The 23,648-nt window shown below is 45.0% G+C and overlaps 2 protein-coding genes across 8 annotated transcripts in view; one reads left to right on the top strand and one right to left on the bottom strand.

Moving 5' to 3' along the window:
• RARB (retinoic acid receptor beta) overlaps positions 1–18,978 on the top strand; it is a 694,304-nt gene extending 675,326 nt beyond the window's left edge. For 5 of the 6 annotated variants that reach the window (XM_070492836.1, XM_070492837.1, XM_014829837.3 and 2 more), the window contains 4 exons: positions 2,003–2,179; positions 14,708–14,912; positions 15,736–15,894; positions 17,469–18,978. In XM_070492836.1, the coding sequence (XP_070348937.1) occupies positions 2,003–2,179; positions 14,708–14,912; positions 15,736–15,894; positions 17,469–17,665 (738 nt within the window). In that variant the 3' untranslated portion in view covers positions 17,666–18,978. The remainder of the gene's footprint in view (positions 1–2,002; positions 2,180–14,707; positions 14,913–15,735; positions 15,895–17,468) is intronic. The other variant, XM_070492835.1, reaches the window with a different exon arrangement.
• A 52-nt stretch (positions 18,979–19,030) lies between these two features.
• TOP2B (DNA topoisomerase II beta) overlaps positions 19,031–23,648 on the bottom strand; it is a 61,638-nt gene continuing 57,020 nt past the window's right edge. For both annotated transcript variants that reach the window (XM_044755311.2, XM_044755310.2), the window contains exons 34-36: positions 22,086–22,208; positions 20,414–20,508; positions 19,031–19,522 (exon numbers count right to left, since the gene is read on the bottom strand). In XM_044755311.2, the coding sequence (XP_044611246.1) occupies positions 19,355–19,522; positions 20,414–20,508; positions 22,086–22,208 (386 nt within the window). In that variant the 3' untranslated portion in view covers positions 19,031–19,354. The remainder of the gene's footprint in view (positions 19,523–20,413; positions 20,509–22,085; positions 22,209–23,648) is intronic.

Below are 23,648 nucleotides of genomic sequence, written 5' to 3'. Positions count from 1 at the left end.
CAGTAGGTGGCCCAGGTTTGGACTGAAATCAGGTAACCTTCTCATAGGGAGGAGAGGAAGGGTCCCCTCAAGTTATTTTGTGGCTGTCAAAAGACTTAGGGTCCTGGGACCGGCCCAGTGGCATAGTGGTTAAGTTTGTGTGCTCCACTTCGGCAGCCCAGGGTCTGCAGGTTCGGATCCCAGGCACAAACCTGGCACTGATTGTCAAGCCATGCTGTGACGGCATCCCATATAAAACAGAGGAAGATTGGCACAGATGTTAGCTCAGGGCCAATCTTTCTCACAAAAAAAATAAAAATATCAAGACTTGGCGTCCTGAGTAGAAGCTGCTGAGGAACTGGAGGCTGGTCCTTCCTGGGAAAGCACAAGGAGAAACAGGTGTTACCTCAGGATCAGTCCCTCTTCATGCTGCCCACAACGGGTCCCATTGGCTTCCTGCCAGGACATGCCCATGGAAGCTGGTCCTGCCTCTCTGGCCAAAGCCTGGGCCTGGCAGTGGGACAAGGGGCGTCATGAGAGGCAGGCATCTGGCCACCGCCACACTGAGGACCTCCAGAGAGTCTAAACTTTGTTGTTGCATTTTGTTTTTTCTTTTAACTATCATTGTCACTTTTCTTTATGTTTATGAAAAATTGCTAACGCAGAGAGAATGGAGTAGTGAATGCCTGTGATTACTCCACAGCCAGTTGTGTTTCATCATCCATCGGCCCTCACACGCGGTCTCCCCGTCACGTATTATATGGAAATATGGAAGTCAGTTACAAACATCCCATTTTGTCGCTAAATATTTTAATGTGTTCTCAATGACAGAAACTTCTGCAAACAAAAGCATAACAGCAATGCTATCATTACTCCTGAAATAAAATTCACATCTCAAATCCCTTAGTATCTCAAATTTCCAGTTTTCTCATATATGTCACAATTTCTTCAGTTTATTTATTTGAATCAGAATTCAGATAAGGTCTATACCTTGTAATTGGTTAATAAGTCTCCTAAAAATCTTTTTTTCCTGAGTCAAGTTTATTGGGGTATAATTTACATAATATAAAATTTATCTTCTTTAAAGGTATAGTTTGATGAGTTTGACAAAAGTGTACGGTCCTGTAACCACCACCCTAGTCGAGATGCAGGATGTTTTTATCATTCCAGAAAGTCCCCTCCTGCACCCGTGTGGTCCACCCTCCCCCACCCCAGCCCCTGGACACCACTGATCTGTTCTCTGTCACCGTCGTTTGCCATTTCCAGAGTGTCATGTAAATGGCATCGTTCTGTGTGTAGGCTTGTGTGTCTGTCTGCCTTCTTTCCCGTTGTCTGATGCTTCCGAGGTTCCCCCTTGTTCAGCATTGTCATCGATCAGTGTTTCCTTTGTTGTTACTGCCCTTCAGCATCCGTTGCTTGGTTATGGCACAATTTGTCCATTCATCGGTTAATGGGCATCTGGGTTGAGTCACTTTTAATCCGTAGGTTTCTCTTTCCATTTCTTTTTTTCCCCTTTCAATGTATTTGTGGAAGAAACCAATTCATTGGTTTTATGGGGTCTCCCGCGTTCTGGATGTTGACAGTCGGTCCCCCGTGGTATAGTTTACCGTGTTCCTCTGTCTTTTGGATTTCTTGTACTTAGGTCTAAAGGCTCGCTCTGATCCTGGTTTGACTGTTTCATAGATGGTGGTGTGGGTTTCCCTCAGGACACTCAAATGACAGGCTGCCTCTTTTTAAGATCTTAGCCACCACGGATGGACAATGCCTAGAGCCATTAATTCATCAGTTATGAAACAGTGACTCTTCCTTCCACCATTCCTTCGTTTATCATCTGTTACTTGATCCTTCAGTGGTACACAGATAAAATTTTGAGCATTTTTCAAAGACAAATTCAAGCTAAAAACTCAGCCACCCCACCAGGAAGCTCACTGATCCACACTGAAGTGTCAGTGCATTAACAGGAAACGTGTTGAGTTCCCCGCCTTCTCAGAAACTGCCCCTGATGGTGTTCTCTCCCTCTTAGAATTCCAGTGCTGACCATCGAGTCCGACTGGACCTGGGCCTCTGGGACAAATTCAGTGAACTGGCCACCAAGTGCATTATTAAGATCGTGGAGTTTGCTAAGCGTCTGCCGGGCTTCACTGGCCTGACCATCGCAGACCAAATCACCCTGCTGAAGGCCGCCTGCCTGGACATCCTGGTAAGTGCCCTTCTGAACTCTCAGTCAGGGGCTTGGGGCGGGGACAAGGGGACTGAGATGCTTTGAAGACCTCCAGAGGCTTCGGTTCCGCCAGCCTCTTGTCCTGCTGTCTCTGCTGCACCCTGAGTCCCATCTTCCCTGCCTGAATCTTAGTTTGATTGCCCAAGACTCAGAGAACCTTCCTACCCTCTCTACCCAGTATGGGAACCCCCTCTACATGACCTTGGGGGAGGGCCCAGCCAGTGTCGGTCACAGGCCTTCGGTGATGGCTTGCTGACCCCTAACCCCTTCTGTGGGCCAGCGCTGTTGGACTTTAAAAGGCCGTCAGGATTCTCCAGGCTAAACCGACTGGAGGTGGCACAGAGCACCCTGCTCTACCCCCTGACTTCACACCACCTCCCTCAGTGGCCTTGGGAAAATCCCTTCCTTCTGTGGACCTCAGTTTCCCAAACTGTGCAAAAGGGAATCTGTGATGCCCCTCTGCTCCCTCCTATTCTCACACTGTGTCTTCTACAGCCCTAAAGAGGGTAGGACACTGTCACATCTTGTCCTTGGAGGGTCTCTGCTGGCTAGACATCCACCTACTCTCTCCCTATTGAGGCTTCAGGGATGGTGTGATCAATCCTGAGTGGGACCGTTTCCTCAGGCAGAGAAGCAGCTCCTGTTAGAGGCAGCAGGGATGTGTCCTGCCTGGGGGTGTGTATGCTGACAGTCCTCTGGTGGCAGTGGGAGGGAAGGCTGTCCCCCGGGCCTGCATCAGAAAATAGGGAAAGTAGGGGCCAGCCCAGTGGCACAGCAGTTAAGTTCACACATTCCACTTCAGCGCCCCAGGGTTTGCCAGTTCGGATCCCGGCTGCGGACCTGTGCACCGCTTGTCAAGCCATGCTGTGGCAGGCGTCCCACATATAAAGTAGAGGAAGATAGGCATGGATGTTAGCTTAGGGCCAGTCTTCCTCAGCAAAAAGAGGAGGATTGGCAGCAGATGTTAGCTCAGGGCTAATCTTCTTCATGAAAAAAAAAAGAAAAGAAAATAGGGAAAGTAAAGTTAGCTGTTGAGGTTATTTAAAAGCATAGATTTTTCTTTTTATTACACCCTTCATGGCTTTGGGTATAAACCATTGTGCAAAGCAAATACAGTTGCTCAGTATAATTAAACACACACACACACAATCCTGCCCCAGAGGAGAGAGGACTCTGGACAGGGGAGTTGTGCAAGAAGCTTGAATGTCTGTGTGTCTTTCCATTTGCTGGTTGGATCTTAGCAGGAGTGGTCATAGTTACTCAGTAAACGCCAGGCGCGAGGCATCCTGAGAGCATTTATGGTATTTTTTCTTCTCCTAAAATCACAGGGTCAGGGATGAACCTAGGAACATTCAGAAAAACTGAACCCCAGAATAGCATAACTTGTCACACACCTGCACCCTGCAGAGTTTCCAGCCTCAGCTCTTTTGAGCCTCACACAACTCTGTGAGCCTGGGGTTGGGAATTCAAGCCTCGAGATAAGGAGCTGGAGGCTTGAGGGGTCACCCAGTGCTGGGGCCGAAACTCCAGACCCAAATCTCTCAACTCCAAAGCCGTGAGAGGCGGTGCAGACATGAGAGGATTAGAAGCATAGACGGGGCTGGTGTTAGAGGTGTGGGCCACAGGGAGAGCCAGGCAGACCACCGGAGATTGATAGAAGCAACTTGGGCAAATCAATCGTGATGTTAATAATGAGCTGGTAGGATATTTAACAGCAAAGCCCAAGCTTTTTAATGCTTTCCTCACCAGTGCGTCAAGTGTGGTGCTCCACAGAATTTCACCTAAGCCTCACAAAACCCCCCAGGATGTTAGTAGAGAGTGGAGTTACCGCCACATGATGACAGGGGCCCCAAAGGCCTAGAGTGGCTGAGTGATGTTTGAGGCAAGTCAGTGTCTTCTCCAGGGGATGCTGTGGAATTCTGGTTCCTCTGCATCATGCAGCCACCCAGCAGGGCCCAGAGCTTTCCCGATGATTGGGCTCTGACTTTGTCCCTCTGCTTGTTTCTTGGTCCTCCTTTTGTTGAGCTGCCAGGTTGTGACAGTTTGTGATTCCCTCTGCTCCAGCCCTTTGAGAAAGATGGAGTGAGAGATGCTTTGAGATCATCCAGGAAAGCATCCTATTTCCATAACACCACATGCTCACTGATCAGGGGGCTAGATCCCCCTTCATCCCCTGTCCAACTCCCAGCAGCCCTCCTCCCACGTCTCAGATTTACACTGAGCCCCACAGCACTCCTCCGGTTTGCCTGTGGATCTGAGAATCAGTCCTGAGCCCCTTGGTAGAGTCGGCCAGAGGAGGAAACAATTTCTGTGACCTTAGTCAAGCTATTGAACCTCTCTGAGCCTCCATTTGCCTATCCATAAAATAGGAATACAAATCAAGAAGGCATTAACTAAGGTAATTCCATTGTTGTTAGTGCAGTCAAATGGATTCTGACCTCTGGCAGCCCTGTGTACAGCAGAGTGGAACCCTGCCTGGTCTTTTTGCACCACCCTCCTGCCTTCCAGCACTGTATCAGACAATGCTCCGCTGCTATTCATAGGGTTTTCAAGGCCAATTTTTCAGAAGTGGGTGGCCAGGTCCTTCTTCCTAGTCTGTTGTAGTCTGGAAGCTCCACTGACCTGTCCACTATGGGTGACCCTGCTGGTATTTGAAAGACCACTGGCATAGCTTTCAACATCGCAGCAACACGCAGCTGCCACAGTATGACAGGTGACAGATAGGTGGTGTGGTTCCCTGACTGGGAAATGAACCCAGGCAATGGCAGCGAATCCTAACCACGAGGCCACCAGGGCTGGCTAGGTAATTCCTCCATGGGCTTACACACAGAGCGTGTGGTAGGTGCTCAGTCAGTGATGGTGAAGGTGGGGACAAGGCTGCCACAAGCACCTGGGGGCAATCCTAGCCTCTGTGGCAGGAGTCAGGAAACTTTCACCTCTCATTCCTGGCCTCATGGGGGTGAGGGGTTGGGCTGGGGTGCAACAGGCAGAGGAGAGAAAGCCCGAGCAGGGGAAGGGCAGAGACCTCTAGTCATATGAGATGAAGCAAAAGGAATACTTCTGCGGCCCCAGACAAGAGCTCCTTTCCAGGAATTTGTAGCAAAGGCAGTCAATCACAAGATCCTGAAAAATGCACAAGTTCCAAGAGCATCTTTTGGATGAGACTGTCGACAGGCTGAGCTGTTTGGAAGAATCTTCTTATCTAAGCCATTGATGTAAGGAGAGAGTGAGACAGAGAGACCAGAGGATGGACAGACGGACGCGGACTGTGGTTTTTCTCAGCCCCTAGGAAGGAAAGTCAAGGTTGTCCCAAGAGTCATCAGCCCCGACCTAGTGCCGCCCATTCATGGCCCCCAGCGCATTATGTAGCGGGTAGTCTCCTCACTAGCTGGGCCATGTGCTCCCGGGTGCAGGGCCGCTGGCTGGGGCTGGTGACATGGTGGGAACACAGCGTCCATGCAGGATGGGCTGCCCAGGCTCGAGGTGGCTGTGGGGGGAGTTACTTTACGATCACAAGGGAGGAGGTAGATAATGAACCAGCAAATGGATTAGGCAACATCTTAAGTGCCACAAAGACAAACAGAAGCAAAAGCAAGGGACGGAGCTGGCGGAGGTGCAGGGGTCCCTGTCTGTAGCGTGGATAGGGAAGCAGGTGACCTTTGCAGAGACCTGAAGGAAGGCAAGCAAAGATCAGGAACCAGGAAATGTCAGAGAGGTGTGCAAGTAGGAGGAGAGTGGAGTTCAAAGGCCACGGGGCAAGGGGGGCCCTGGCAGTTGAGGAACAGTGCAAGTGAGTGTGCCTGGAAGGGAAGGAGTGAGGGGAGCAGGGGGGCAGGAGGGCCAGATCCCAGAGGAAGTGGGCTTGCGATGGCACATGGGTTTCCAGTCTCGGTGTCGTGAGGAGTCATGGATTCTGACCACAGGGCAGCCGTGGGCTGGCTATTGTTTAAATGTCTACTCTGTCTAGTCACATGGGATGAATAGATACCAGTTGAAGAGGGAAATCCCACATTTAAGTACTAGTGCGTGCCAGACACGGGATACGGTGGTGGCAGGGGCGATGAGGCCTCGCCCTCCAGGAACCGGCAGGCTAGCCCTTCCACCCGCCCGGGCCTGCCCCCGGTTTCACCACAGCGCTTGTCTCCTACCCCCGCCCCAGCATGGCTCCACATCCATCCTGCTCCCCTTCTGGCTGCCCCGGCTGTTAATAGTGGTTGTAAACGTGGGCTCTGAAGCCAGCTTGCCTGTCTTCAAAATCTGGCTCTGCCATTTACTTGCTGTGTGACCTTAGGAAAACTACTTCCCCCCGCTGAGCCTCAGTTTCTTCATCCTGAAAATGAAGGTGATAGGAGAAGCTTCCTTTCAGGGTCTGGAGAGAATGAAATGAGCAATACAGGGCTTGGAGCAGAATGGAATGTTGTAGGCCTTGGTCCTCTTACGTATTATTATTGTTACTGTTAAACCTCACTCCACCCTCCAGGGGATTCTCTTATTATTCACGTTTTGCAGATGAGGCAGCTGAGGCCCAAGTGGAAGCCAAAGGCCCACAGGTCTCCCCCGAGAGGAGGTTCCTGTTATCTGGAATACCCTCCTTTCCCCCATGCCCCCCTTTCCTCCTGGTCAACTAGTCATCTCAGCTTAAATGCCCCCTCCTCAGAAAAGTCTTTCCTGACTGGCCACTCAATTCTTACCCTCTGTCCCCACTGGTCTGTCTCATTGCTCTTAACACATGTTGTAATTGGAAATGGTTTACCAGTGCCTCCTGCACTGGACTGTCGGCTCCAGTGGGGTTGGGGTTGGTCATGGTGGCTGAGATCCAGGCACCAAAGAGGCAGTCAACGAATATTTGTGAATGAATGATGGGTGGATGGATGAGCAAATGAATTAAAGATTAAAATTGGGATTCTAGAACATGTACTACATTCTGAGTGTTGCATCTGAGCAAGCTTCAAGTGGGAGGTGGCACCCACAGGGCTTCCCGGGGCCCTGTCACTTGCTGCCACTTGCAGCACCTTGCTTCTGGTGATGCAAAAGGGACTGCCTCATGTGACTTCAAAACATGATTTGGGGTCTTGGGGACCATGAAGCTCTACAGGCACAGAGGGCCCTTCCCACAGGAGCCTGTGCCTGCCCCCTTCCGGAGACCCAGTAGAGGACTAGCCCCCAGCCTGGAGAGGAGCGAGTTTGGGCCTTCCAGCCCCACAGCCTGAGTTCAGGCCTCAGCATCGCTTCTGGCCATCTGTGCCATCAGGACGACGTCCTGCGACTCTCCGAGTCTCGGCTTACTCCCCCGTGGGTGTGGAGCCATCAGCCCAGCAGTCCCCGAAGTCACTGTGAGGCAGGCAGTGTAGTAGCTGAGAGAGTGGGCTCTGGAGCCAGACTCCCCGGGTTCAAATCCCAGCCCTGCCTTTAGGAGCTGTATGAACTTAGGGAAGCTCTGAGACCTCTCTGAGCCTCAGTTATCTCATCAGTGACACGGGTGTATCAGTAGCTCTTCCCTAATGAGGTTGTTGGGAGAATTAATTGAGTTCATGCATGTGAAACATTTAGCATGGTCCCCGACACATAGTAAGGGCGCCTTTAAATTAGCATCATCGTCTGGTCATCATCAGTACTGGGAAAGCCCAGATTGTCTTTGTGATCTGTTTAGTGCTGAGCTGCTATATGTATGTATGCACATACACACACACAAACACCCACACACACGTATGCACACACACACACGCTATCTGGAGCTGGTCTGTTCAATACAGTAGCCCCGGCCATCAGTGGCTGTTGAGCACCTGAAGTCTGGCTGGACTGAGATGCTGTAATTGTAAAATAAATTGTAAAATAAACAGTCGATTTCAAAGACTTAGTATTTAAAAATGTAAAGTATCTCCTTAATGATTTTTTTTATATTACACATTGAAGTGAAAATGTTTTGGATGTTAGGTTAAGTAGAATGTATTATTAAATTAAGCCCACATATTTCTCTTCACATTTTAAAGTAATGGCTCCTCGAGTGCTGGTCTAGGAAGCAGTAACAGGAAGAGAAGGACGAGAAGAGAAGGTGGAAGTGATGGTGTGTGACTTTAGAGACTAAAGGCATCGTGGCCTCCTCGTTTGCTCTCTTCAGCCTCTTGTTTTGGGGGAAGCTGGTTGACATGTCGTGAAAGGCGGGCTGGTGGCAGGTCCACTGGGGAAAACATTTTGGTCCCATGAGCGCATCGCAGTGGGTCCTGTGTACTGCCGGGGAGGATGGCGCGAAGCTCTGGCTGCATTATGTTATGATTATCACTGCTTCAGCATTCCCACGAGCACTGGAAGAGAAACAGTCAAATCACATCAGGATCTGCCCACAAGTTGCCAAATACAATTAGTGCAGAGACTGGGATGGGTGAGCAATTTGAGCTTTCTCCTTTGCCTAAAAACTTAGAAATGCCTGAATGCCCCCCTCAGGGGGTTACGAGGTGGGAGAAATTCTGATGATAGAATCCAGTTCATTACTAAATGAACAAATATTTGTTAGCCACTTCTTGTGTGATCAACACTGCCCTAGGTGCTAAAGAAACAGCAGGGAACAACACAGATAAAGAGCAGTCTCCTTCTAGAACCTCATCTTCTAGAGGGGTGATGGGTCAGTAAGCTCAGAGAGTGACAGTGCTATGGAGAAAATAAAGCCGAGTGATGGGTCATACTGTGGAATACTACACAGCAATGAAAAAGAACTACTGCTACATGCACCACCATGGGGAAGCTCACAGACATGCTATGGGGTGAATAAAAGCCAGGCACATAATAGAATATACTGTGTGGTTACATTTATCTAAAGTTCAAGAATAGGCAAAACTAAGCTATAGGAATAGAGATCAAAATAGTGGTTACTTTGGGGAGGAAGTCTGATCAAGAAGGGGCCAAGGGAGCCTGCAGGTGCTAGAACTGTTTGCATCTTGATCTAGGTGGTGGCTACACAGGTGTCTACTTAGGGAAATGCATTCAGCTGTACACTTGAGAGGAGCGCGCAGCTCGAGGCAAGTGTGTTGTATTATCTACTGCTGCCTAACAAGTTGCCGCAGAACGTAGCAGCTTAAAACAATAAGTGTTATTGTCTCGCGTGGTCCCTGGGGGTCGGGAACTGACTGAGCTGGGTGCTGCTGCCTCAGCGTCTCTCCTGAGGTTGCAGTCAAGACGGTGGCCGGGGCTGCACCATCTGAAGGCTGACAGGGGCTGGAGGGCTGCTTGCAAGGTGGCTCCTCACATTTGCCTGGAAGGTGGTGCTGGTTGCTGACAGGAGGGCACAATTCCTTGCCATGTGGACTTCTCCATGGGGCTGCTTGCACGTCCTCATGACCTGTCACCCGGCTTCTCTGGAAACAAGAGACTGAAGAGAGCAAACAGAGGAGGCGGCCACGACGCCCTTTATGACCTAGTCTCCGAAGTCACACACCATTTCTTCCACCGTATTCCATCATTAGAATCAAGTCACTAGGTCCAGCCCACACTCGAGGGGAGGAGAATGAAGCTTCATTCCTTAAAGGAAGTAGAAGCAAAGAATTCGTGGGCATATTTTTAAACCACCACACATTATGTCTCAATTTTGAAGTAATTTTTTTTTCGTATTTCAAGAAAATAAGATGATGTGATAGAAAATAATGGGTTTTAGGCAGTGTGCTCACTGTGGTTTTGGGGGAGGTAACATTTGAGCCAAGCTCTGAACAGGAAGAATCAGCCGCATGAAGAGCAGGGGAAAGCATCGAAGGCAGAAGGAACAGCAAGTGCAAATGCTTTGCTGTGACGAGTTGCTGGAGATTCAGAGAGAAGACCTGTATCGCCAGAAGGTGATGGGCGAGAGCAAGGGAGGGGCAGTTGAAGGTGGCGGGCTAGGTGGAGGCCGTGGAGGCTGCAGGAAGCAGTGTGGATTTCATGAATCTGAAGATGACTAGAAGCCATTTGGAGGGATTTTTGCAAGCGAGAGATCTCCTCTGATGAACATTTTGAGCAGCGTGCTCTGGCTGCAGGAGTGCGAGTGGGAATAAGGGACGGGTTCCGAGGCCCTCACTGGAGGAGAGGCGGCGGTGGCTTGGATTAGGCGGTCATTGGGACAAGTGGACAAGTCTCTGGCTCTGCCTCTGGGATCTCATGTGCTTAGATCTTTCCAGGGTTCCAGCCTCAGGCAATCTGCTCCCAGGTCACCCAGGAAACAGTGGAAAGATACCCAGTTGTCCTTGCAGAGAGAGAGATCTTTCCTGCCCTGCGGAAGATCAGCTTCGCCCATCAGCAGAGCTCTGTGTCATCCCACAGGGCCCTCCTTCGGTGGGTCAGTCTTTCCTGGGCTATTTTTACCCATCTCATGGGACCTGCGTGCTCCTCTTCCCAGATAAAATGCCCTCCTTTCAAACAAAGGGTGTTTTAATCCTGGAGAAGCTCTTGATGGTTGCCACTGGCATTTGACTTTAGTGTGACAAAATGAAATCCCTATGTTTTTCTCAAGAGGCAGGCCTGGCCAGAAGCCATGAGGAGGACGCTGCTGCCTGCTGGGCCCGCTGGGGCAGGGGTGGGTGCAGAGGCCCCCCCTAATGAAAGAAGACATTGACCATTCTTCCACCCAAGGCCACACACCTTCCTCTCTGGACGGCCCATTTGTACTTGCTTTTGGTTTTGAACTTTCTGGAGAGAGAGGCAGCAGGATATAGTCTAAATGCTTCATCAGAATCCAAAAATTTTCCAGCTTTTTTTAAAAAATGGGTATTACTTTTGTTTTATTTCATGGTTTTTTTTTTTTCCTGAGGAAGATTCGCCTGAGCTCGCATCTGTGCCAGTATTCCTCTATTTTGTATATGGGATGCCACCAAAGGATGGCTTGATGAGTGGTGTGTAGGTCTACACCCAGGATATGAACCCGCGAACCCCAGGCTGCTGAAGTGGAGCACATGAGCTTAACCACTACACCACCAGGCCACCCCCAAAATTTTTCTGTTTTTGAGGAGGAACACCCTTCAGGATAGGATAGTTCAAAAGCGACATTTGTACACTGCAGTTTGGACTTGAATTTTTTTTTTTTTAAAGATTGGCACCTGAGCTAACAACTGTTGCCAATCTTTTTTTTTTCTTCTCCCCAAAACCTCCCAGTACATAGTTGTATGTTCTAGTTGTGAGTGCACCTTGTTGTGCTATGTGGGACGCCGCCTCAGCATGGCTTGATGAGCGGTGCCATGTCCACGCCCAGGATCCGAAATGGTGACACCCCAGGCCACCAAGTGGAGCGCGTGAACTTAACCACTCAGCCTTGGGGCCGGCCCCTGGACTTGAATTTCTAAGTAAGCTGTTGACAGCTTGCAAACGCCTAAATCCTGGCCTTCTAGTCCTTTCCAACAAATCCCCAGTTCCTTTCATTCTTGCAGAGATGGATCTTGTGAATTCATATCTTGGCAGCGCACTCAGGCTGCAAAGACTTACTTAGTACCTATTTGACTCCAAACTGGAAATGCATCTGGAGAATTCGAGCCCATAAATATTGAGCACACTGACTTTGCCCATCCCCTGATGACTCCCTGCGTAGGCGGCACTTCCTCGTGTTTCTCCAGGTGGTTGAGGAACGTTGCACCGGGACCAGGAGTCCCGTGTTCTGCCCAGACAGCGTTACTTGTGTGGTCTTGGGCGCCACACTTCACCTCCCAGGGCTTTCAGGGGGACTAAGGCTTACACCCCATGACCTCTGGGTTCCTCTGCTGTTCTGACTTTGGGAATGGCTTCATATCACATCAGCTACCAAGATGAACGGTAACAGGCCAGCCAAGCAGGGGCTCAGAGGAAATGGCCGGGCTCAGAGAGGTCCCTGGGCAAATATCTGAGAGGTGAAAACACCCACCCATCCAATGAAGAGGAATCTTTGTGATGTCTTGCTAACCACTCGCATTCATCATCGGGTGCTTTCCGGCTCACCGTGCCACTTGATCACGCAAGGAACATTAAGAATTTGAGGATGTGCCCTGATTTAGATCATGCCCCTCCCCGTATGAGGTAAGGTTTGTAGAGTTTCCTGTTTCCAGGCCATAGGCTGTGTGCTCCTGAATACCAGGTGGGTCACAAGGCACCTAGCCCAGGAGACAAGTGAGGCTGATGTTGAAATCAGCACTGGGCCCGAGGTCATCCCGCCTCAGAGAGGCGTCTGGGATCGGATGGTGGCCTGAAGAGGAATGAGGTGGCTGTGGAGCAGAGGTTAAGAGCACAGGTTCAGAGACAGCCTGAAGCAAATCATGCCACCTAGTAGTTACGTGACCTGGGACAAGCTATTTGAGTTTGTTTCCCATCGGTAAAATAGGGTAACCTTAGTACCTAACTCATGGGTTGATACAAAAATTAAGCCAAATATTAGAACACCTAGCACGGTACTGGCATGTAGTCGGTGATCAATAAAAAATTAGCTGTTATTCTGTGCAGGACGTGAGGTGTGCTATTACTCACGCTTCTCCTCCCAAAAGGTTTCTTCTAACCAAGACGATGTTGGAGGCAGACTATTTTTTTTTTAGGAAAATTAACCCTGAGCTAACCACTGCCAATCCTCCTCTTTTTGCTGAGGAAGACTGGCCCTGAGCTAACATCCATGTCCATTTTCCTCTACTTTATATGTGGGATGCCTACCACAGCATGGCTTGCCACGCGGTGCCATATCCGCACCCGGGATCCGAACCAGCAAACCCTGGGCCACTGAAGTGGAACGTGCAAACTTAACCACTGTGCCACCGGGCCGGCCCCCAGGCTTTTTTTTTTTTATGAACAGGGGTCCCACACCTTCATTCTACAGGGTATCCTAATGTTTTTGTCTAAATCCACAGTGGAGTCCAGCATGTTGGAGGAGGGCTGGCTTCCAGCTCACCATCTTCTTAGAGATTCAGAGAACCCCAGAGCAAGGACACAAGAGCATGTCACCTTCCCATGCAATGGCCCCACGCCCGGTAAATGTGGTCCAGTGGATATGAGGCTCTCGCAATCACACTGCCAATCAGATAGGACGGTCTTCCCCACGGGAAGTGTCCTCACCCCAAACCCCCAGCACTTCTTTGACAAGATGAAAGATTTGACAGACGTTCTTGTGCTATGAGCCCTGGTGGACATATGGGGAGTGAGGAAGGGGCTGTATATGGGGAGTTCCCTTTTAGGTGGGAGTCCTATGCGTTTCTCAGAGGACCACTTTCCTCTGTACATGGCCATGAAGCAGGAACATGGTGATCACATCTGTCCTCCTCTAGGCTGACGTTAAGGTGCACATGCGTGGGAACCAAACCCAGTCAAACTGAGCACCAGCATCTGGAAAAAGCTCTCTGCTCCCTCAGCCTGCTGGGCTCTTCACTTCTGTCCAGGCGGGATTAATTTCTCTCTCTGCTGCAAGCAGCTCTGAGGCTTTTTCAGAGGGAAACGTCAAGTGTAGACACCTGGTTGGCAGAGAGGCCCTTCGCAGTTGTTGGTGCAGAAATGTGGCTCTGGGTGGATCAGGGCTGGGAAGACATGGAGCTCCTACTAGCCGTTAGGATTGGTAGGGCAGTGGGAACGCGGGACGGTGTTGACTGCATCCAGAAGCAAGGCATTTTGGAGTTTACCATGCTCTGAGCCAGGCCCAGAGGCCCAGAGCAATGAGCAGGCGATTCTTTGGTAGCAGGTGTCCCAGGGTGGCCAGCAGGGGTATCTATCAAGGCCATGTCAGGTGAGATTGGGAGATGGTGGCAGCGTGACCAGGCTTCTTGCCTATGGAAATCCCACCCATACTTCTGGGCTTAGTTGAAATGCTGCCTCTTCTCCATGAATCCGCCCTTGATTTCCTCCTGCTGGGTCTGAACCTGGCTTCTTCTGACACCCTAGTGCCTTGCTGGTTCCACTCCTGGGCCTTGTGTTATAGTTGTTTGTGGAACTGTGTGATCAGCATCGTGGAAGGGGGACCCTAACTTGGGTTTGAATCAGATTCAGCCACATTTTAACTGTGACATTGGGTTGGACACACGGCTTAACCTTTCTGAGCCTTCAGTCTCTCATCTGTAAAATAAGAGTAATATTCACTTTACCAAGTTGTTTGAAAAATTGAATGTAGGGCATGCATAACACTTGACATGCACTAGACATCTAATAAATGGTAGATTTTTTTTTTGTAGACTGTAAGCTCTTAAATAAAAAAATAGGATCTTATTCATCTTTTTATCCCCAGCACCTGGCACAGTGCCTGGGACATAAGTAGGTACTCAGTAAATGTTTATTTGAGTCAAATGAATTACTTTTAGCACAAGCAGATACTTCTCACAATTTCCTGTGTCCTATTTATTATTCCCGAAATAACTTTAGCCTGTGTTTTGACTTCTGTCGCCTTTTAATGAAAGAGCTGGAGAAGACATTCAACATCCAAAATGGGGACAGGGTGCCCGATGCGATGCAAGAGCTCCTTGGAAATCTTCTGGTTATTTCCTGCCTAGATTTGATTGATGCTGTCAGGACAGGCTGGCTTTGATGATCCATCAAATATGGTTTTTTTTCTTCCAGATTCTTAGAATTTGCACCAGGTATACCCCAGAACAAGACACCATGACTTTTTCAGATGGCCTTACCCTAAATCGAACTCAGATGCACAATGCTGGATTTGGTCCTCTGACTGACCTTGTGTTCACCTTTGCCAACCAGCTCCTGCCTTTGGAAATGGATGACACAGAAACAGGCCTTCTCAGTGCCATCTGCTTAATCTGTGGAGGTACCAACTACCTAGAGAACCCTCATAAGATTCCATGAAGAACAACTTATACTTGTAATTTATGGGAAATTCCTCGTCTCCATTTTGGAGTTATTTTGCATGGAAAAAGACATGTGAATAAAGCCAGGCATGCATGCTTGGAGTTTGTTGCATTTTTCCATATTGTTGTAAATTAAAGGTATTTGGGATCCATCTGCTCTGAAATACCAAAATGCTACATATCCAGTTGTCACAGGTATTTTTTTAAGGTGGGATCAGGCTATTGTGAAATAAATTGCCTAGGGATGTTTTCATGGTTATCCAAGGGACTTGCTTGTGCTGTTTGCTAATTTGGTGGCTGGGAATACAAACTGTGTTGGCCCCCCTACAATCCTTGGATGACTGGGATAAAATATGGCTTTCTTCTTCGTAGTGATCCCTAATGGCTCGAAGGAGGCTGAGTCATAAGTGGTTAAAAAGTAAAGGCTTTAATTAGGGGGTCAGTTTACCTTGCTTTTATAACTATCCGGCTCAAGCTTTGTTTTAATTCAGTTCAGTAGTGACACCTTCTGGTTATGAGAAGTAATTCTTTCCCTGGGACAAAAGCACCCAGCCATCAAGATGTGTTTTCAACCAAGAAGAGGGATAATTTTCAAGTACCACTGCTTAAAATAGTTGCATATATCTTCAAATTTGCATGTGATTGAAACATCGTATTAATAAAGTCAGAAGATAGTAGGAACAAGGAAACAAGGAAGAGGGGAAGTGGGCAGAAACCCTCTCTCCTGGAAAGTGCGTAACTGTCCTGATACTAATTGTTTAATACTTTATTCCTGGTATCTAGACCGCCAGGATCTTGAGGAACCAACAAAAGTAGATAAGCTACAAGAACCATTGCTGGAAGCACTAAAAATTTATATCAGAAAGAGACGACCCAGCAAGCCTCACATGTTTCCAAAGATTTTAATGAAAATCACAGATCTCCGCAGCATCAGCGCTAAAGGTAATTCTCTCGAGTCCACACTGTATTCACGAAGTGGACTTTGCTCCTTACCACGTTGTATTGCTCTGTTAAACCCTGTGTTTTAATTCAGGATGTTTGTAATAGCTGCCTTTTCATTGTTGTTGTTTTGGAATTCATTTCTCATTGAAATCAAAAGGAATTAAATAGTACTCAGCCTTAAAAAAAAAAAGAAAAAGGAAAAGGAGAGCTCAAATCTTACCCTACTCAATGACCTTAATAGATTGGGAGCTTTAAAATTCATATGACTCAGTAATTAGAAAAACTGTTTTCAAGAGAATGTACTATATGACAGGCTTTTTAATTTTTGAGTTTTATACATTTCATTCCAGCTTTCCACACATGCTCTGGTTTATGTAAACTTGACTCGTTTTTCCTGAACATCCAAGCTTCAAGAACAATGAATAGTAATTAGGGTAATTGTTATCGGTTAAGTTTCTCTCTCAATGTAGCCATTGCTCTCTCGTGTATAGGCAGATTTACTTCTGCGCACTTCTAAGCAAAGGAATTCTTGCCTTCCTGAGAAGTATAAGTATTCTTTGCCTGGTGATTTTCAGTTTATGTGGCAACTCGAGCAATTACTGAAGTGCCTAGAGCCATATCACAGTTGAGGGTGAGTAGGGTTTTCTGTGTAGAGAGAAAACTCAGCAGCTCTCTCTGGTACCAAACGTGCTCTTGTTTGTCAAGCTCTTTGCCCATTAGCATCCTCTGTCCCTGAAAACCTTGGAACAAACTCGAAATTTCAGGAAGTGCTTAGAAGCCAGTGAACTTGTTTGACGAGGAGTCTCAATTCTTGAGCTCCTTCTTAAGGGTTTCTTCAGTGTGACATTCCGAGTTCACCCCTAGCACGGCATTAAGAGTAGAAGCAAGCGGCAGATACCAGTGCTGACCTTTGTAATTATGATGTCTTTGACTTTAAAACAATAAGGCTGTTTAACTTAAGACAGTCATTCCCTATGTCTAGCTAGACCAGTGCTAGGAAATTTACTGTGATTATGGGCAAATAGTCTGTAATCTGCCTTATCCAATACAGTAGCCACCAGCCACCTGTGGCTCTCAGGCACGTGACATGTGGCTAATGCAGGTGAGGCACTGTTTTCCTAATTAAGTTTAACCAATTTAAATTTAAATCACCACATGCAGCACGTGGCTGCCGCCCCGGACAGCGCGGTGCACCAAGTTGATAATCACCGCACATTTATTACTCACATCACCTCCTCCATCTGTGGTAACTGGGGTCCTTTAAACTGTCTCATTTGCAAGATATCATTTCTGATTTTTTATCAGAAACTTCTCTTTGTAAATTAAGTAAATATATACTGATACTCTTTCCTGAAACTGACTGAGGCATGGAATTATCAAATTTAAACATGTCACCACATCTCTGCTGCTTTTCTATAGATATAATAAAAATATTTTAATGTTGTAAAATTAGGATAACCTCTAGAAGACATTGATAGCAGTTTTCACCCTTGTGAAAGTAGATGAAAGTTGACCCTTAGTTATTCAGCTTAACTCCTTATCTCTACTATATTTCTATTATCTCTCTTTAAAAGGTGCAGAACGTGTAATTACCTTGAAAATGGAAATTCCTGGATCAATGCCACCTCTCATTCAGGAAATGCTGGAAAATTCTGAAGGACATGAACCCTTGACCCCAAGTTCAAGTGGGAACACAGCAGAGCACAGTCCCAGCATCTCACCCAGTTCAGTGGAAAACAGCGGCGTCAGTCAGTCACCACTGGTGCAATAAGACACTTTCCAGCTACTTCAGACATTCCCCAGTACCTTCAGTTCCAGGATTGAAAATGCAAGGAAAAAAACATTTTTACTGCTGCTTAGTTTTTGGACTGAAAATATATTAAAACTCAAGAAGGACCAAGAAATTTTCATATGTATCAATATATACTCCTCACTGTCTAACTTACCTAGAAATACGACTTTTTAAATTCTAAAAATCAGCCATTTCATGCAACCAGAAACTAGTTAAAAGCTTCTATTTTCCTCTTTGAACACTCAAGATTGCATGGCAAAGACCCAGTCAAAATGATTTACCCCTGGTTAAGTTTCTGAAGACTTTGTACATACAGAAGTATGGCTCTGTTCTTTCTATACTGTATGTTTGGTGCTTTCCTTTTGTCTTGCATACTCAAAATAACCAAGACATCAAGGTTATCAAACAGACTACTGTACAAGTCCAGCTAAGAAAGGTTCAAAAAGATAACTGTCTTGCTTTCACAGAATAATCAAGACATCAAGGTAAGGAAATGGGACTATTGTACAGTATGACAAGATAAAGCTAAAGATATTCTAATTTAGTTAGTATGGAAGCTTGTCCTTGCTCTTTTTGATGCTCTCAAACTACATATTTTATTTCATGTTGCCCAGTAAAAGTTATACAAATTCACTGCACTAGCAGAAGAGAATTCTGTATCAGTGTAACTGCCAGTTCAGTTAATCAAATGTCATTTGTTCAATTGTTAATGTCACTTTAAATTAAAAGTGGTTTATTACTTGTTTAATGACATAACTACACAATTTTTAAAAAAAGATACATTTTTACAGTAATGATAGCCTCCAAGGCAGAAACACTTTTCAGTGTTAATAAGTTTTTGTTTACTTATTCACAAGCCATTAGGGAAATTTCATGGGATAATTAATTAGCAGGCTGGTCTACCACCTGTACCATGTAACTCTAGTGTCCTTCCCGATTCCTGCCTGAAATAGGGGGTCTTTTCCAGCCTTCTTGATGCCCAGGGGCTAACATTAACTCCCAAAGGCATGGGCAGAGAACCTGCGTCCTTTGACCTTGTTCAATCACTATGAAGCAGAGTGAAAGCTGTGGTAGAGTGGTTAACAGATACAAGTGTCAGTTTCTTAGTTCTCATTTAAGCACTAGTGGAATTTTTTTTTTTTTGATATATTAGCAAGTCTGTGATGTACTTTCACTGGCTCTGTTTGTTTGTACATTGAGATTGTTTAACAATGCTTTCTATGTTCATATACTGTTTACCTTTTTCCATGGAGTCTCCTGGCAAAGAATAAAATATATTTATTTTAAAGGTGTATGGGAGCTTTTACCACACTTTCATCTTCAGTAAAGAGACGAAGAACACAGTTCCATTTTTAATGTTTAAATTTCATTTCAAAAAGCAGGTCTGTAGTCTGCAACCATGACAATTAATTAAAATCTGTGCTAACGCACGGCAGTCTATAACAATTCTACAAGCCAATCAGACAGTACATGACATTTCAATGAGTAAAAAAGAGCATAAAACTGTATGTGTAAGAACAAAATGTTAAAAGGCCTACCACAATAATAAAAAACCATCAATTACATCATCACATTAAAATAAGCCAGATGTACAAAAGTCTGAGACAGAAAAGACAAAAGGACAACACAAGTTATCTGTTGAAAAATGTTTCTGTGCTCTTTGGGCACTTAATTAAACATTGCAAAATCAACATCTTCTTCTTCATCAGACTCCGCAAAATATTTTACTTCTTTCCTAGCCCGACCAGTCCGTGGCAGAGAAGGTGGCTCAGAAGTGAAGTCTGATGGGAAGATATCCACATCCGAATCCTGATCAAAAGATGTTTTCTTCGGTTTCTAGATGTTTAAAAAAAAAAAAAAGATTTAAAACCCCAAAGTTAAAAGAAAAAAAAAGACTAGTGTTAAAAAGAATTATTATTCCTTACACTTCTTCACTTATATTTGGGAAATATTACAAATAATGGTGCTTTTAAAATCAGAACTGTAATGCTAACTTAAGTGTAAGATCAGTTACCTAAGCATTTTCATGAAGGGAAAAACAAACAAGATTGTAATAATTTGCCACCTTGGTGAGCTTGCATTGCTTATCACCATTACTTCCTTCCTTCTGAACTTATATAGTACACACTGTGTTTATAAAAATGCAGAGAAGAGTTACCAAGGTGGACCAGAGGTGTAGAAGAAGACCAGATGGAGGAGCTCAGTGTGGAGAGAGGCATAAAGCTAAAATCACCTATATTTGTACTTTTAAGTTTAATACGAAGAAAGAAAAAAGGGGGATATTTGATATTATTCATTTACCTAAAAGAGTATACTTCTGGAGAAGGGTCAGACTAATTGGGAAAATTAGCCACAGTCAAAAGAATGCAAGTTAACAACAATAAAAAAAAATCAAATTAGCCCTGGTCAAATAAATCCAAATTAACAAGAAATAGCCTATATTTGGTCTGAAAAATATTATCTCAGACAGGTAGCATATAACTTCTACTGCTCATTGGATGAAATGGAATACTCTTAGGAAGGCTAGTTGATGCCACATTTTTATCCAAGAAACAGTCCTGATTATACGGATTTATACTTGGGTAATTCTTTAAGCATATACAAGGCCCCTATGGATAAGAGATGCTAGGTTTAAAGCCGTTACAAAACTGCACCTTAATAAGTGAACCATGCCAGTTACAGATGATCTTAGACAAAACTGTACATTAAAAAGATGCTCCTGATTACCTTGCTTGCTGGTTTGGATGTTTTCCTGCCAGGGTTATAATCACCTTCATTTTCAGAGCCAGATGCTTTCCTTTTCTTTGCCCCTCGGCCTTTACCTTAAAATGATACAAAGGGTATTTTCTCAAAGGATTAAGTGTAATTTAAAAAGATAAATGCCGAAACTTTATATTTTACTTCTTTGGCATGCCCCAGTCAGTACTGCAATCCTAATCTTTTAATATGAATGATGTAGAAATGATTTGGCAGTATCACTCAGTTCTGGGGTTGACATGACTAATATTTCACAAATACACTTAAACTAGTTGGAAGGTCCTGGTGACAAATTTTAATGACCACACCCCTGATATATAAAAAAGAATTTGCATTTTGCACATGTGGTCCTTGGGCATGAAAAGAAAGTCTCTTAGAAGAGTGCTTTTTAAATTGTATGTGATGAAAAAAATTTTAGTTTCTCATTTGTCATAGAACAACAGTTTTAAAAATACAATAAGTTACTAGAAAAGTAATACATACTTTCTTAACACAAATCATAAAGGTTTAAATGCTTACTCTAAATTTTACTTATCTCATCACACACTAGTAACAACCAATTGCAGATCCCAATTTAAGTAGCATAATCTTAGAATAAATCCCCCAGTATTAATCTGTCAAATCCACATTCCTTCTCAGCCCTAGCTAGAATCACCACATGCAGCCTAGTTTACTTTCTTTTCATCTACCTAACCTCTTATTCTCATCATTGGAGGAGGAAGGGAAAAAGGTAATAGGTAAATGGTGATCAAATGTTCTCCATCCTACAGTGATGCCAGTGAAGGAGAAAATGAAACTAAATTGCAATTCTAAATTTTTAAAAATTCCTTAAGAGCTAATGACCAACTAGATTGTACTAATAAGAAAAGATAGCCTAAATGATCTTGGGATGTCATATTTGATCAAATGAATCAATGAAATGGCACTTTTGAATAAAGGTTTCAAACCATGCACACCCTAAGTACTGACCTCCCCACTCACTATGTTTCTTTTCCACCCCCCTATTCTTCTTTGTTTCTATGTAGGTCTGCATCTGCTCATTGCAACCACCAGTTTAAGAAATAAACACATCGATGATAATATCTGTCAGCTGGATAAAAGATTGAGCAGCTACCTTTAGAGAAAATCATGTATTACATTTTTTTTAAAGCATCTTTAAGGACTTGAGATTCTGGAGGCAAAGAAGGGGTGCCAGGGAGACGAACTGGTGCTGGCGCCCTTGTGGGGCCCTGAGTACACCTATTTCATTTCCTAGATGGGCAAAAAGCCCTGGTCTCACAGTCCTAGCTCCGCCTACTCCAATGAGTGTCACCCTTTAGTTAGTGAGGAGCCCTCATCTGCCTTTTCAATAACGACTTCCATGAGTCCACTGCAGGGGGTCTCTGAACCATTCTTAAGTGTGCAAGCTGCTTACCTAACCTCTTTGAGTCTGTTTCTTGATTTGTAAAACAAAGTGACTGGACTAAACTGCTGTATTTCCTGTGGACTCTTAATTCAGCACTGACTCTTAAACACACTGCTTATTGAGGAGTAAAGCAATTTAAAATAATACAGGTACCCAGTCTCTAAATTCAGTGAGTAGGAGAGACTAAATATTTTCCACATGGCATACATTAGAAGGTTATACTAAGATAATCCTCACCTTTTGGTGTCGTCGTCTTCTTTGGAATGCCAAATTCTGAATCTGAGTCAGAGTTTACAGTCTCTACTTTCTTCTGTTTGGGGGTTCTCTTGGGCTTAGGAGTTGTATCTGAAGATGGTTTTCCTATTAAGCAAATTTCCATTTCATAGATCAATGTAATATACTTACCAACAAACCAAGCTGAAGTGAGTCCTATAACAACGGGATTTCTTACTGCGGATATGAAATTGAGTAGCCTTAAATAATAAAATGGTTTCTCTCGACTTGGTGCCAGTGCAAAGGCAAATAATTTCTCATAGCTGACAAAATGCTTTTTATTTAATTATGTGTAATTTGCCTCTTGATAATTCAAGTGAGATATTTTAAACAAGGGCCATTAAAATGAATTAAGCAGTAACTTTTAAAAAGGAGTAGTAAAAATATAGTATAGTCATGACAAAAAAGTAACATATTTGACAAATTAATTATAACCCAAGTATAACCACATGTTAAGTTCTAACTTTTAAAATGTTTTGGAGGAAAAAAAAAATTTATGGGACCATCAAACACCATGAATACAAACTGATTCACCTCCCCTCAAAAGCTGAAATCCAGACTTGGCATTTTTATGTGGAAAGAAATATTAAAATTCTAGATAAGTAAACAACAGACCCAAAGGCCTTTGTTTTGATGATTTTTGTTTTCAAAATAGACCTTGCTTTTCAGCTTTATTTACAATCTACGTGAAAATTGATAAACCAGTCTTTACTTGTGTGATTAGAAAAACTTGATTTGAACAAAAAAATGCATTGAATTAACTACAGACTTTTCTATTTAAATAAAACCCCACACTAATTCTATGGAAAATGTATTCCCAGTCCGAGTTGAGATGCTAGAGCTCAGGCCCCTCAGAACAGCAGGAGGAGCCCACGCTCTTAGGGCAGTGGCAGCCACAGATTTTGTGGCTTTCCTCCTAAGTCCTCATGACTAAATCGACCACAGAGCCACAGGGCAGCTCCTGGCAGGAGCATAAGCTGGACATGGCTGGGTGCTCTAGGGATCACCTTTTTGCTTCAGAAGGATTTCCAGGCTTGCAGTGGTAGGTGGCACTTTTAACTCTAATGGGCAAATGTAGGTCAGATATCTGAGTATTATGAGCTGCCTTTTTGCTATAAATTACTGGAGCTACAGAATTTACCTTGTATAATAATTTATGTAATTTGGAGTTAACATAGATGATCCCACAGAGGGACATGCAGCATCCTCTCCATGAAATGATATTTTGTGGGAATTGTATTTTTGGAGGAGGCTAGAGGAAAGGTGAGGGCTTGCTGGGGCCCCTGAAATCACACCACACAGGCATCACCCACTCACCAAACAGGACAGGTTGTGGTATGCTACCCTTTTAGTTAATACTAAACTCTAACTCATTAGGTTAAAAGGTGTGAATAGCTTGATGAGGGAAAGAGGTTGATATGTTCAAAATTTTCAGGCTAGTTATAAGATTCTCATATGAAGATGATAAAAATAAAAGATGCTTACAAGGAAATTACAGTGACTGTCTCAGTTTGAGTTTCCCAGAGG

The sequence above is a fragment of the Equus asinus genome, chromosome 21 (genome assembly GCF_041296235.1).
Source record: "Equus asinus isolate D_3611 breed Donkey chromosome 21, EquAss-T2T_v2, whole genome shotgun sequence".
NCBI classification, from domain to species: domain Eukaryota; kingdom Metazoa; phylum Chordata; class Mammalia; order Perissodactyla; family Equidae; genus Equus; species Equus asinus.
Note: the sequence above shows the minus strand (reverse complement) of the source record. Positions and strands in the feature narration are given on the sequence as shown.